General features: G+C 37.1%; 1 protein-coding gene and 1 long non-coding RNA gene across 6 annotated transcripts in view; one reads left to right on the forward strand and one right to left on the reverse strand.

Moving 5' to 3' along the window:
* MCF2L2 (MCF.2 cell line derived transforming sequence-like 2) overlaps positions 1-15,790 on the forward strand; it is a 254,225-nt gene that overhangs the window by 215,901 nt on the left and 22,534 nt on the right. For all 4 annotated transcript variants that reach the window (XM_059163358.1, XM_059163355.1, XM_059163356.1 and 1 more), the window contains 3 exons: positions 2,494-2,709; positions 3,636-3,728; positions 3,901-3,979. In XM_059163358.1, coding sequence (XP_059019341.1) covers positions 2,494-2,709; positions 3,636-3,728; positions 3,901-3,979 — 388 coding nt within the window. The remainder of the gene's footprint in view (positions 1-2,493; positions 2,710-3,635; positions 3,729-3,900; positions 3,980-15,790) is intronic.
* The window catches only part of LOC131824819 (uncharacterized), a 50,508-nt gene that overhangs the window by 6,636 nt on the left and 28,082 nt on the right, over positions 1-15,790 (reverse strand). Inside the window, exon 3 of one of the 2 annotated variants that reach the window (XR_009350999.1) lies at positions 1,409-3,904. The exons of the other annotated variant lie outside the window; for it this stretch is intronic. This is a non-coding gene — a long non-coding RNA (uncharacterized LOC131824819). Of the gene's footprint in view, positions 1-1,408; positions 3,905-15,790 lie in introns of those variants that run through there. 2 annotated transcript variants of the gene reach the window in all.

Genomic DNA, 15,790 nt, shown 5'->3' on the forward strand with positions numbered 1-15,790 from the left:
CCCAACACCATCTGTTGAAGAGACTATATTTTTCTCATTGGATATTTATTCCTGCTTTGTCAAAGATTAGTTGACCATAGAGTTAAGGATCCATATCTGGGTTCTCTATTCTGGCTTCTTTTAGAATTTCTTTTAACAGCTGTGATTTGAAGTGATGCCTCCACATTTGCCAAATGTGTTGTCAGAAACAGCTTTACCTAAAATCCATCTGTTTATCTATTCTGGGATGTGGTTGAGGATGGGCTCAGTATTTGACTTGGTGACTCTTTATGAGAACAAAGACCCATGGGAGAAATTTCTCCCATGGAGTTGTTCAGAAATTGCTGAACAACTGGTTTAGGCATGCCTTTGGACATAATGTATAATACAACTTTCTGTGTTTCCTTCTATATTGCCCACTAGAAAGTCCTAGACTAGTCTGCAGTAGGTTTACATGTCTTTATTATATGGGTTTTATGTATAGCCTCTTCATCTCATTTTTTAAAATCTTTTTTCACCCTCAGTAATTAGTTATTTTCTGTCTGCCTATAATATGTATATTTTTATCAGATAGATCACATTTTTGAAATGAGGTGGAATATAAATACATTTTAAAATACAAACTACAGGGCGCCTGGGTGGCTCAGTGGGTTAAGCCTCTGCCTTCAGCTCAGGTCATGGTCTCAGGGTCCTGAGATCGAGGCCCATGTCAGGCTTTCTGTTCAGCAGGGAGCTTGCTTCCTCCTCTCTCTCCTTGCCTCTCCGCCTACTTGTAATCTCTCTCTCTCTCTCTGTGTCAAATAAATAAAATCTTTAAAAAAATTAAAATAAAATACAAACTACACAATTGGTGAAGCTATGGACCCAGGTCATGATCTCAGGGTCGTGGGATCAAGCCTTGTATCCAGCTCTGTGCTCAGAGCTGAGTCTGATTGAGATTCTCTCTCCCTCTGCCCCTCTCACTCACTCTCTCTCTCTCTCTCTCAAATAAATAAATCTTTTTTAAAAATAAAATAGAAACAACTGGTTGTAGTTCATGTGGCAAATACTAAACACCAACTTTTGCCAGTCAACTTGACGAAAATGTATTTCCTGCGTTATTTATGTCTACCTAGTAGAAATTGAATGGGTTTAAAAGAGAATACAATCACTGAGGGATAGAGTGGCTCCTGGAAGGATATGGATAAAGCGGTGAAACTTCCCAAGGTTCCTCATGAACCCATTGCCCGTGTGTCTCAGAGCATGGTCAGACTGAGCCTGTGCAAACAAACCAGGAGTATCATGCCTTTAGGAGAGCAGTCCTTATGGCTGGGGACTCTTTATTCCTCACTGAGGGGTTCATTAACCACAGTTCACACATGTAACTTTTACAAAGCAGGAAGAGAAAAATAGCACAGAAAATATGCCACAAGCACCATAGAAATAAGTCGAGTTTATGCTCTTGAAGTTTTTATTTTAGAATTTCAGAAGTGCAGTAAATTATTTTTAAAACAATATTCACAGTTTGTTCAATATAAACAATAAATTATAAAAATGCCCAATTAGAAATAATGTACATACTTATAGTATTAACTCAGAAATTGTAGGGATTTATCTCAGCTAGACATAACTCAGGGAAATTTCTCTGTCCTGGTCTTGTTCACATACTTTTCTCCTTTTGGCATTTTCCTTCAGGAAAATAAATTCTTGATTATCTGCTTCAAGTGATCTAATGTTTAAAAAATACCAGATAAAATTCAACGTTCTTAGCTCATCTCACTGTAGTACCCTTTGGAGAGAACTCGGAGAAGGCAGGGTCACTCATTTGGACTTCCAACCAGACATATGAGAAAGATGTGTTTGCTGGTAGAGGGATAGGCATAAAATGCACCCTGAAGCCAAATAGACTTTCTTTAAAAATTTTGGCATTTGGGATTATCTTTGCACTCTCCACTTACTCTGAGAAATGCAAAGTTGAATGTCATTATTATTTTCATTACAATGTTATGAAGATTAGGTTATATGAAGCTTTTCATAACAAATTTCAGAACAAGTCTCATGTTCTCAGGTGGTCATACCTGGAGCAGATGTTGGGATGCAGAGGGAGCGCATGGATGATTATGGAAAAGGTCCATAATGCAGCAAAAATTCTCTCTCCTGGACATACTTAAATATTAATTTCTTGCCCTTTTAAAATAGACTGTCATGTATCAAAAACAAAAAAGTGGAAATAGAATTCTGCTAGCTGAGATTAATTACAAAGGCCAAAATATCAGAATACCAATATCTTTAGTTCAAGTATTTCGCATGTGCTTTATGTTTATTACCTTGCACAGATCTATATAACTGAACGGTGCCATGCTCAGTGAAGCTCACAAAAGTATAGCTTTGATTTAGTGACAGATGAAACTGGCACTTTTTAAACTCTCAACTTCGAATAAGCATACTTTAGAATTTGCAAGCAGACCTTCGAGAGTGCTTTCCCTGTCAAGTAATGTAACAGCTTCCTTTCATGTATGTCTATCTTCCCCGAAGGATGATATCAAGAAACTGGGCAAGCTGTTGATGCATGGCTCTTTCAATGTCTGGACAGTTCACAAGGATCGTTATAAAATGAAGGATTTTATTCGATTTAAGCCCAGCCAGAGGCAAATCTATCTATTTGAAAGGGGAATCGTGTTCTGTAAGATTCGAATGGAGCCCAGTGACCAGGGACTCGCTCCTCATTACAGCTTTAAGAAATCTATGAAGGTAAAGTGGTCCTTTTACACTGGAGAGGCAGCACGACCCTATGGAAAGGGAAGTCGTTATCCTTATTTTACAGATAAGAAAACTGAAGCCTAGAGAGGAGAGGTTAACTTGCCAAATGCCACACAACAGAACTAGACTCCACACCCAGGCCTTTCTAACTCCAACGTCAGAACTTGTCATCAGTCACTGGACTGGGCCAGGGCTGGGATAGAGCCTTTGTGCTAGATGGAGAACAGGGACCATATGGTAGCCTGTCCTGACAAACAAATTAGGAAAGTACCCTCTAGGCAGAGGGGTGAAAGATTTGATGATTAGAGCATGGGCTGGATTTCGTCTCCGACTTGTCCTTCTAAACCGCATATCTTTGCATGCAAACATTGACGAAGATTCTGGGGGTCTAGGAACCCATGTCCACACCAAGCATCATCTCTAGCCTATGTAGGAAATATTTCATAGCTGGTGATGAGACTACCCCATCCCACCCCACACCACACGCATGTGCATATATGCACACTCATACACACATATTTGTGCTCTTGTGATTAAAGTTGTTAATTATTCATGGTAGCTTTTGTTATTTATGTTTCTTAATGGATACTAATTCAGTTACTATTATGCACAGATTCGTGAAATACTTAGGTGTTAAAGGAGAGATGATCTCTTTGCTTAAAGGTTGAGGTCTCCAGCCTGTCATATAAAAAAGATGCAGTCTGTGTTGTCTCCTGAAAAAGAAAGGACAGAGGACACTGCCACACTGTGCTTGTGCTTTATGCTCCCTGGGGCCATTAACAGAGGGCAACAAAACACGTAGAAGGAAGACAGAGGAAGAGAGCTATCAAGGGTAGAAAGAAACAGAGTGGCTGACAGGGACAATTTTAAAATGAGAAAATGGTAGTACAGCACTTTTTCTTCTTTCCATACAATAGTTGGTGACACTGTCAATTCGCCAGCTTGGCAGGGGGAGCAGCCGAAAGTTTGAAATTGCCCACCGAAATGGACCCGAGAAATACATCCTGCAGGTAAAGTTCACATCTTCCCCATAAGTGTCTGCTACTCTTTCCTGTGTTCCCATGGCTTGGCAAGTGTTTCCTGTCTCATTATTCCAGAGGCCACCCAGGGAATAAAAACCCTGTCCAGTTAATGCTCCAGGTGATCTGTTATTCATAGTATCTTCCTTTCTACCATTTGCAGGCAGCTTCAAAAGAAATCAGAGATTGTTGGTTTTCAGAAATAAGTAAATTACTGATGGAACAACAAAACAGTATTAAAGGTATGGTTACTTTGCTAAATTTAGCGCGGGGATTATACTGATTTCAACTTTGTGGTGGGTGTGCACACTGGAGATATTGTTGAAGGCAGTGGCTGGCCAGGAAAAGAACTGTGGGCCCCATTTTCATGGTACCTGGAAGCCCCTGTGCTTGTTTTATGTTGTGTGTGGGGTTTTTTTGTGGTTGTGTGTGGATGTGTGCCTTTCAGCTGTGTTCTCCCCACAAACCTAATTGCCGAGATCAACTTTCTCAACACCACGTGGCAAAGCTACCCAAGATTATGCGAATGAGGATTTAAATGGCCAATACTGCTTTCAGAAGCTGAGATATAATTAACATACCATAAAATGCACTCTCTTAAAGTGTGCAATTCCGTGGGTGTTAGTCTATTCACAGGGTCATGCAGCCATCCCCAGAACATTTTCATCACTCTCCCCGGCAAAAAAACCCGGTACCCATTAGCAGTCATTCCCCATCTTCTCCCTTCTCCCCTCTGCCCCTAGTAACCACTAATCTACTTTCTATCTGATGGATTTTCTTATTCTGGGCATTGTACATAAATGGGAACATATAAAAAATGACACTTTCTGTCCTGTTTCACTTGGCATAATTTTTTCAGCGGTTCATTGGTATTGTGGCATGTCTCAGTGCTTCATTCCTTCCCATGGTTGAAATACAGTGCATTGTATGGTTATGGCATTTTTGTTTATTATTCATAAGTTGATGGACATTTGGGTGATCTCCATTTTTTAGATATTATGAATAATGCTGCTAAGGGAAATTGTGTACAAGTTTTTGTGTGAACCTCTGAAAGAGTATGTATGTATATAAATCATAAATAAATACTGGGCCATAGTCAATCTATGTTAATTTTCTGAGGAACTTCCGAATTGTTTTCTAAAATACTAGCACCATTTCTTCTTTGTACATGCAGTGTATAAGTGTTCCATCTTCTCCCCCCTCACTAACACTTGAGACTGTCTTCCTCTTTTTCTCCCTCCTCTTCTTCTTCTTACCACCCCAGTAGGTGTGAAGTGGTCGCTCATTGTGGTTTTGATTTACATTTCCCTAATGCTGGTGATATTGAGCATCTTTTCTTGTGCTTATTGGCCATTTGTATATTTCCTTTGAAGAGACATCTATACAACTTCTTTGCCCATTTTTTAATTAGGTTATTCATTTTTTTTTATGGTTGTTGTAAAAACTATTTATATATTCTGGGTATTAGATTCATCAAATATATGATTTACAAATATTTTTTCCCATTCTGTGGGATGTCTTTTCATTTTCTTGGTGATATCTTTTGAAGTACAAAAGTTTTTAACTTGATGAAGTCTAATTTATCTGTTTTTTCTTTGGTTGCTTGTGTATTGGTGTCACATCTAAGAAACCATTGCTTAACCCAAGATTTACACCTATGCTCTTCTTTAAAAATTTAGTTTTAACTCCTGGATCCATTTTGAGTTAATTTTTACACAAGAGGTGAATTAGGAATCTAAGTTTATTTTTCCATATATATATATAGATACATATATATGTATGTATGTGTGTGTGTGTGTGTGTGTGTATATATATATATATATATATATGTATATATATATATATATATATCTCCTGCTGTCCCTGAACCATTTGTTAAAAAGTCTATTCTATTCTCCACTGGATGGCCTTGGCACTTGTTATGGACTCAAGTGGCATAACTATGTTTGTTTTCCCCCAAAATTCATAATTCATTCATTAGAACTTTACCCAATGGTAATACCCAATGGTATGAGAAAGTGAAGACTTTGGGAAGTAATTAGGAGTAGATGTGGTTATAAGAGTTCAGCCATCACGAATAGGATTAATGCCTTTATAAGTGCCATGAAAGAACTTGCTTCCTCTGTCTGCTCTCTGCTGTGATAAGGATATAATGAGAAGTCACCAATCTGCAGCCCAGAAGAGGATCCTTGCCAGAATTCAACCATGCTGGCATGGGATCTCAGACTTCCAAGCCTCCAGAACTGTGAGAAATAAATATCTGTTGTATATAAGCTGTCCAGTCTGTGGTAATTTGTTACAGCAGCCCAAACTAAGACAGCACCCTTGTTGAAAATCAGTTGGCCGTAGATAGAGAATTCTTGGTTGACAGTCATTTTCTTTAAGCATTTTGAATATGTCATGTCATGTACTGTTTTGTGGCTTCCATAGTTTCTGATAAGAAATCAACTATTAGTCTTACTGAAAATGTCTTGGGGCACCTGAGTGGCTAAGTCAGTTAAGTGTCCGACTTGATTTTAGCTCAGGTCATGATTTCAGGGTCATGATATTAATCCCTGCATTGGGCTCATGCTGGGCATGGAGCCTGCTTGGGATTCTCTCTCTCCCTCCGCTCTGCCCCTACCCCAGTGCATGTGTATGCTCCCTCTAAATAATACATATACAGGGGAACCTGGGTGGCTCAGTTGGTTAAGCCTCTGCCTTCGGCTCAGGTCATGATCCCAGGATCCTGGGATCAAGTCCCACATCAGGCTCCCTGCTCCATGGAGAGCCTGCTCCTCCTCCTCCTTCTGTCTGCTGCTCTTCCTACTTGTGCTATCTCTCTATCAAATAAATAAATAAAATCTTTTAAAAAAATACATATGTATGTAAAGATGAGAGATAATTTTTTTAAAAATATCTTTCATGTGACAAGTTGCTTTTCTCTCTTCTGCTTTCAGATTCTTTATGTTTTGACAGTTTGATATGTCTAAATATAACCCTCTTTGAATTTATATTTCTTGGAGTTTGTAGATAGTTCATTTGGATATGGATATTAGTGTTTTTTATCCAATTTAGGAAGTCTTCAACCATTGTTTCTTTAAGTATTCTTTTAGCCCCTTTGTTTCTGACTTCTGGGATTCCCATTCTGTCTATGTTGTATGCGATGGAGTCCTACAGGTCTTTATGGCTAGAAATTTCTATTTCATTCTTTTTCTTTCTCTTCCTCAAACTGGATAGTTTCAGTTGACCTATATCTAAGTTCCATGACTCTCTTCTGCCTGTTCAAGTTTGCTTTTGGGCCACTCTAGTGAATTTTTCATTTCAATTATTATACTGTTCAAGCCAGAATTTCTCTTGGCCCTTTCAAATATAATTCTATTTTCTCAATATGATAAGAGTTTGTTCTCATAATTTCCTTTAGTTCTTTTTTATGGATTCCTTTAATTCTTTGAACAGTTTTTTTATTTTTTTTGAACAGTTTTTAAATAGTTGATTTAAATTCTTGGTCAGGGAAGTCTAATTATCTTCAATTCCTCAGGGACAATTTCTCTTGATTGCTTTTTTTTTCTTTCTTTCTTTTTTCTATGTATGGGTCATGCTTTCTTGTTTCTTTACATAGCATATAATTTTTCTGTTAAAAACTGGACATTTATTTATTTTTTTTAAAGATTTTATTTATTTATTTGACAGAGAGTGACACAGCAAGAGAGGGAACAAGCAGGGGGAGTGGGAGAGGGAGAAGCAGGCTTCCCACTGACCAGGAAGCCTGATGGGGTATCGATCCCAGGACCCTGGGATCATGACCTGACCTGAAGGCATCAGCGACTGAAGGCATTAACGACTGAGCCACCCAGGTGCCCCCAAATTGGACATTTAATAACAAAATGTGGCAATTTTAGAAATCCAAGTATCCTCCATTTCCAGTGGTTTTTGTTGGTATTGTTTGTTGTTTTTATTGTTTGTTTGGTAATTTCTCCAGTCTTTGCCAGGAGCTTGTGTGGATATTGGGGTGCACTTTCAACATACCCTCAACACACAGCCAAGCAGGTGACAATTCCACCTTATCCTTCACTTCCTGTTTGTTCAGAGTCCCAAGCTCTCTCCCCACTAGAGATGAGAGCATAAGGCCTTCTTAGATTTGTCCTGAAAATGCATACAGACTTGGGCATTTATACATGGCCTTCTAGATTCTCAGAAATATTTGGGAGCTTTCAAAGCCACTGTGGACCTCTCATTCCCAAGTTTTTCCTTTTAAACTTTTGATTAGCCTATTTTTGCCTCAGCCTCGGGCAGCCAAGAAGTTAAAATATTGCCTCTAGCAATTGTCTACAAATGCCCCAGGAGAGAAGGCTTTTCACACTGTGCTAGCTATGAATAGGTCTAATAAAGACAGCCTTGTAAGTAGGGTGTTCCAAGGAACCCCTAAACAAGTCAGATAATGATAGTTCTCTGGGAATGAGACTTTGAACAAACTTTAACCCTGTTTTGCCCCCTCCTATGGCTGCCAGATTGCTAATTTCACCTTGACTGCAGGCTGTTGAATTCTAAAGCTAGCATCAAGAAGGAGGGGGTAGGTTGGGAACAGGGCAGCTAAAACACCACAAAGCTTACTGTTCATACCAAGATTCAGCCATTTCTCTTGAATAAGTGTTCTCCTCGTTGCTGTAAGCCTTTGCTTAATTTCTAGTGTTCTGAAAATATTGTCTCTGACTACTTTGCCAGTTTTTTTCTGTTTTCATGGAGGAGAGAATTTTTTTTTAATTTTTAATTTTTTATAAACATATATTTTTATCCCCAGAGGTACAGGTCTGTGAATCTCCAGGTTTACACACTTCACAGCACTCACCATAGCACATACCTTCCCCAATGTCCATAACCCCATGGAGGAGGGAATTTTTGGAGGTTTTTTCCCTATGCTATTTTCACAGGTATCACTTGCTGCATAGTTTTATTAATTAAGAATCATCTTTGAGTAGGCATTGCTCTTTCACATTTGTTTTTTCAGTTGATCCTCATAGCAGTAGGGATAGTTGGTAGGAAAATCCACAAGCTGTATCAGTTGAGTTCAGATATTGCCTTCAGGGCAATATCTGCCTGAGGGCTAAGAAATGCTAGTCTCATGTGGAAAATTGATTTCCTATCATTTATACTGACAATGATTTGTGTGTTTAGTAAGGAAAATTATGTAAATATGAAAAGATAAACTTTGTCCTCAGAGGCCTATCAGGAATGCAACCCTTTTGCATTCTTTCTGTGTCTTCCCTGATTATTAGTTGGACAGGAAGATAGAAGGGTGGGTATGCATGATGAGATGAGGAAAAAGATAAGCTAAGAACTGTGACTGGAAAACCACCACATCAGTTTTCTGTCACAACAACTGAGTGATGTAAGTTCATTATTTAAACTATTGGCCTTTGCCAAGAAATAATAACTACACTGTATAGTTTATTTTAATTTGTATAAAAGTAAGATGGGGAAACACGATGATTTACTCTTAATACTGTGCTAAATACACATTAAGGTAATTGAGCATGAATGCTCTGGAGGCATAAGACAGGAAGATGTAACAGCCCCAGCAGAAAAAGTTACTTCTTTTCCCCCCGAAGCAACATTCTAGTCACAAGATTGTTCTAGAAATCTTTACCATAGTTTTGCAAAAGATGTTTTAGGGATAGCCTGCATTAGAATTACTTGCAGGGCTTGTTACAAATGTAGATAATCTGGGTCCTACCCTAAAACTGTGGAATTAGGTTAACTAGGGTTAATGCCTTGAGATATGCATTTTATCTTAAAAAAGTTTCTGGGCAGAGGCCTTAAACTATTTTTTAGAAGATTTTATTTATTTGTTTGAAAGACAGAGAGAGAGCAGGAGGAGGAGCAGGAGGAAAGGGACAAGCAGACTCTGCACTGGGCATGGAGTCCAATGCAGAGCTCAATTCCAGGACCCTGAGATCATGACCTAAGCCGAAACCAAGATTCGGATGCTTAACCAATTAAGCCACCCAGGTGCCCCAAACTATTATTTTTAAAACAACTGTATCGAGGTATAATTAACATAGCAAAGTGCACATATTTAAATATGCAACTTAAATGTACACGTACATGACACATGTACACAGCTGTGAAAGCATCACCACAATCAAGACTATGAACACATCTATCACCCCCAAAAGTTTCCAAATGCCCCTTTGTATTACCTTTCTCCTGCCCTTCCCTTATCCTCCATTGCTTCCCAGGTGGTCAGTGATCTTCTTTCTGTTACTATAGATTAGTTTGATTTTTTTTTATCATTCCATACAGAGAATCACACAGCATGTACTTTGGTCTGGTTTCTCTCGCTCAGCATAATTATTTGGAGATTCATTCCTGTTGGTGTGTGTAACAGTAGTACATCCCTTTTAAGTGAAGTGTGGTATTCCATTGTTTGGATATAACCCAATTTCTTTGTTCATTTACCTGTTAATGAATATTTCCACTTTCTTGGGCTATTTTGAATAATGCTGCTATTAATGTTCAAGTATGGGTTGTTCTTGTGTACACGCATTTTTGTTTCTCTTGGGTAAACACCTAAGAGTGTAATGGTTAGGCCATATGGCAGGTACATATTTAACTTTTTAGGAAGTTACTATTTTCCAAATTATTTCCCAGAGTAGCGTGTGAGAGTTTCCCTGGCTCTACATTCCTCACCAAAACTTGCTGTTGTCAGTCTTTTTACTTTAAGCCAGCCTTATAATAGGTGTTGAACAGTATGTTATTGAGATTTTAGTTTGCTTTTTCCTAGTGACTAATGTTTAAGTATCTTTTCATGTGCTTTGCTATCCATATATCTTTTTTCAATGAAGTGTCCATTCAAATCTTTTGCTCATTGTTTTCTCATTCTTAAGTGTTGAGAGGTTTATTTTTATATACCATAGATATAAATCCTTTATTAGATTATGTTTTGCAAATATTTTCTTTTGGTGTGTGGCTTATCTTTTCATAGTCTTAAGAGTATCTATTGGAGGTGCTTGGCTGGCTCAGTTTTAGGGTCTTTCAGGATTGGTGAGTTCAAACCCCATGTTGGACATGGAGATTACTTAATTTTTTTAAGAGTATCTTTTGAAGAACAGAAGATTTTAATTTTGATGAAATCCAAGTTTTTAAAAATTTATCATATTTATCATATTTTTGGTTTGTGCCTAAGAAATCTTTTGGTAAATAGTGTGAAATGTGGATCAAAGTTCAGTTTTTTGTTTATTGGTGTCCAGTTATTCCATTACCATTTCTCCAGCTGACTATTTATATAAGTGAATCCATTTCTGGATGCTCTATTTCATCCCATTGATCTATTTGTCTATCCTGACATCTTTACTTTACTATCTTGATTACTGTAGATTTATAATAAGCCTTAAAATCCAATCCTTTAACTTTGCTCTACCTTTTAAAAAATTATTTAAATTCCACTTATTATCATAGAGTGTAATATTAGTTTCAGGTGTTACAATCTAGTGACTCAATACTTACATGCAACAGCTGGTGGCCATTACAAGGGCCTTCCTTAATCCTCATCACCTATTTAACCCATTTTCCTTTACTTTCCCTCTGGCAACCATCACTTCATTCTCTGTAGTTAAAAGTCTGTTTCTTGCTTTGCCCTCCTTCTTCCTTTGCTCATTGTTTTGTTTCTTAAATCCCACATATGAGTGAAATTCCATATATGAGTGAAATTGCATGACAAGTTATATTTGTCTTTCTCTAATTAACTTATTTCCCTTATTTCCCTCCAGCTCCATTTATGTCCTTGCAAATGGCAAGATCTTGTTCTTTTTTATGGATGAGAAATATTCCATCGTGTGTGTGTGTGTGTGTGTGTGTACACATACTACCTCCTCTTTATCCATTCATCGGTTGATGGACGTTTGTGCTCTATATAGTTTGCCTATTGTTGATAATGCTGCTATAAATATCGGGGTGCATGTACCCCTTTTAATCTATATTTTTGTGTCCTTTGGGTAAATAGCTAGTAGTGCAATTTGTGAGTTGTAGGGTAGTTCTATATTTAATTTTTTGAGGAAACTCCATACTGTTTTCCAGAATGACTGCACCAGTTTGCATTCCCACCAACAGTGCACGAGGGTTTCCCTTTCTCCACGTCCTCACCAACACCTGCTGTTTCTTGCGTTGTTGATTTTAGCTGTTCTGACAGCTCTGAGATATCTCACTGTAGTTTTGATTTGCATTGCTCTGATAATGTGTGATGTTGAGCATCGTTTCATGTGCTTGTTGGAGATCTGTATGTCTTCTTTGGAAAAAATGTCTATTCATATCTTCTGCCCACTTTTTAATTGGATTGTTTTGGGTGTTCAGTTTTATAAGTTCTTTATGTATTTTAGATACTAAGCCTTTATCAGATATGTCATTTACAAATATCTTCTCCCATTTCTTAAATTGCCTCTTAGTTTTGTTGGTTGTTTCCTTTACTGTGCACAAGATTTTTATTTTGATGTTGCAATAGTTTATTTTTGCTTTTGTTTCCCGTGCCTCAGGGAACAGATGTAGAAAGAAGTTGTTGTAGCTGATGTCAAAGAAGTAACTGCCTGTGCTCTCTTCTAGGATTTTTATGGTTCCAGGTCTCACATTTAAGTCCTTAATCCATTTTGAGTTTATTTTTGTGTATAATGTAAGTGTTCAAGATTCATTCTTTTGCATGCTGCTGTCCATTTCCAGTTTTTCCAACACCATTTGTTGAAGAGACAGTCTTTCTCATTGGATATTCTTACCTGGTTTGTCAAAGATTAAATGACAGTATATTTATGTATTCATTTCTGGGCTTCTATTTTGTTCTATTGATCTATGTGTCTAGTTTTATGCCAGGAACTTCTGTTTTGATTACTACAGCTTTGGTTTTGGTGCAATTATAAATAATAATGATTCCTTAATTTCTCTTTCTGCTGCTTCATTATTGGTGTATAGAAATGCCATGCAGCAACTTCTTGCTAGACATGTCTCCAAAGGCAAAGTAAACAAAAACAAAAATAAACTGTTGGGTCTTCATCAAGATAAAAAGCTTCTGCATAGCAAAGGAAACAGTCAGAAGGCAACCTATAGAATAGGAAAAGATATTTGCAAATGTATTATCAGATAAAGGGCCAGTAGTGTGAAGAAATATGAAGAACTTATCAAACTCAACACCCAAAAAGCAAATAATCCAGTCAAGAAATAGGCAGGAGACATGAACAGACATTTCTCCAAAGGAGACATATGGCTGACAGTGAAAAAATGCTCCACGTCACTTCTCATCAGCAAAATACAAACCAAAAAACCACAATGAGATATCACCTTACACCAGTCAGAATGGCTAAAATTAAGAAGACAGGAAACATCAAATCTTGGTGAGGATGTGGAGAAAGGGGGACCCTCCTACATTGTTGGTGGGAATGCAAGCTGGTACAGCCACTCTGGAAAACACTATGGATGTTTCTTCAAGAAGTTAAAAATAGAGCAACCTTCCAATCTAGCAATTGCATTACTAGGTATTTACCCCAAAGATACAGGTGTGTTGAAGTGAAGGGCACCTGCACCCCAGTATTTATGTCCACAATAACCAAACTGTGGAAGGAGTCGAGATGTCCTTCAACAGATGAATGGATAAAGAAGATGTGGTGTATATATACAATAGAATATTACTCAGCTATCAGAAAGGATGAATATTTACCATTTGCACTGATGTGGATGGAATTGGAGGGTATTATGTTAAATAAGTCAGTTGGAGAAAGACGATTATCATATGGCTTCACTCATATGTAGAATGTAAGAAACAGTACAGAGGACCATAAGTGAAGGGAGGGAAAACTGAATGGAAAGGAATCAGAGAGGGAGACAAATGGTAAGCGACTCTTAATTATGAGAAACAAACTGAGGGTTGATGAAAGGGAGGTGGGTTGGGGGAAGGGGTTACTAGGTGATGGGCATTAAGGAGGGCACATGTTGTGATGAGCACTGGGTGTTATATGCAACTGATGAAATGTTGAACACTACATTTGAAACTAATAATGTACTATGTGTTGTGTTTAAATTGAATATAAAGTTTTAAAAAAGAGAAAAGAAGGGGAAAAAAGAAACACAACAGATTTCCATAGTTTGATTTTGTATTCTGTGACTTTACCAAATTCATTTTAGTTTCTAGCATTTTTTCTGGAGTCTCTGGTTTTCTATATATAATATCATATCATCTGTAAACAGTAAAAGTTTGACTTCTTCCCTGGCTATCCTATTTGGATGCCTTTTATTTCTTTTTGTTGTCTGCTTGCTGTGGCTAGGTCTTCCAGTATTAGTTTGAATAAAAGTGGTGAGAGTAGACATCCTTGTCTTGCTCCTGACTGTAGAAGTAAAGCTCTCAGGTTTTCCTCATTTAGGATGATACTAACTCCGTGTATGGCCTTCATTATGTTGAGATATGTTCCCTCTATCCCTGCTTTGTTGAGGGTTTTTGTCATGAATGGATGTGTACTTTATCAAACGCTTTTTCTGTATTTAGTAGAATGATCATATGGTTCTTATCCTTTTTTTTTTTTATTAAGGTGATGTATCATGTTGATTGATGTGGGAATAATGAAACGAGGAATCCTGCAATCCAGAAATAAATTCCACTTTATCATGGTGAATGATTCTTTTAATGTATTGTTAGATTTGGTTTGCTAATATTTTGTTGAGGATTTTTGTATCTATGTTCATCAGAGATAATTGGTCTGTAGTTCTCTTTTATGTGTGTGTGTAGTGTCTTTATCTGGTTTTGGTGTCAGGGTAATGCTGGCCTCAAAGGATGAATTGGGAAGCTTTCCTTCCTCTTTTATTTTTTTTTGGAATAGTTTGAGAAGAATCTGTATTAATTCTTCTTTAAATGTTTGGAGAATTCTACAGATAGCTGTGAACCTATCTGGTCCTGGACTTTTCTTTGTTAGGATTTCTTTTATTACTGATTCAATTTCTTTGATGGTTATTGGTCTGTTCAAGTTTTCTGTTTCTTCTTGTTTCAGTTTTGGTAATTTATATGTTTCTAGAAATTTATCCATTTCTTGTAGGTAGTCCAGTTTGTTGGCATATAGTTTTCCATAATATTCTCTTATAATTGTTTGTATTCTGTATTTGTATTGGTTATTATTTTTCCTCTTTCATTTGTTATTTTATTTATTTGGGTCCTTTCTCTTTTTAATAACTCTGGCTAGAGGTTTATCAATTTTATTAATTTTTCAAAGAACCAGCTCCTGGTTTCATTGATTTGTTCATTTATTTTAGTTTCTATACCATTTATTTCTGCTCTAATATTTATTATTTCCTTCCTTCTGCTGGCTGTATGCTCCATTTATTGTTCTTTTTATAACTCCTGTAGGTATAAGTTTAGGTTGTTTACTTGAGATTTTTATTGCTTCTTGAGGTAGGCCAGTATTGTTATGTACTTCCCTCTTGGACTGGTTTTGCTGTATCCCAAAGATGCTGAACTGTTGTGTTTTCATTTTCATTTGTCTCCATGCATTTTTTAATTTTTTCTTTGATTTCCTGGTAGACTTGTTCATTGGTTAGTAGTATGTTGTTTAACCTGTGTGTGTTTGTGGTCTTTCCAGATTTTTTTCTTGTGGTTGACTTCTGGGTTCACAGCATTGTGGTCAGAAAAGTTGTATGGTATGACTTCAATCTTTTTGCATTTGTTGAGGCCTGTTTGTGACCTAATATGTGATATATTCTGGAGAATGATGTTCTATGTGCACTTGGAAAGAATGTATAGTCTGCTGTTTTAGGATGAAATATATCTGTTAAGTCCACTGGTCTGGTGTGTCAGAACAAACCCATTGTTTACTTCTCAACAAAGCTATTGTTTACTTCTCAATTTTCTGGTTAAATGATCTGTCCATTGATGTAAGTGGAGTGTTAATAGCTCCTATTATTGTTGTATTATTATTATTGATTATTTCCTTTATGTTGTAAATTGTTTTATATATTTGGGTGCTCCAATGTTGGGTGCACAAATATTTGTAATTGTTTTATCTTCTTGTAGGATTGTTCTCATTACTATTAGGTAGTGTCCTGCTTTGTCT

This window comes from Mustela lutreola, chromosome 2 (assembly GCF_030435805.1).
Source record: "Mustela lutreola isolate mMusLut2 chromosome 2, mMusLut2.pri, whole genome shotgun sequence".
NCBI lineage: Eukaryota > Metazoa > Chordata > Mammalia > Carnivora > Mustelidae > Mustela > Mustela lutreola.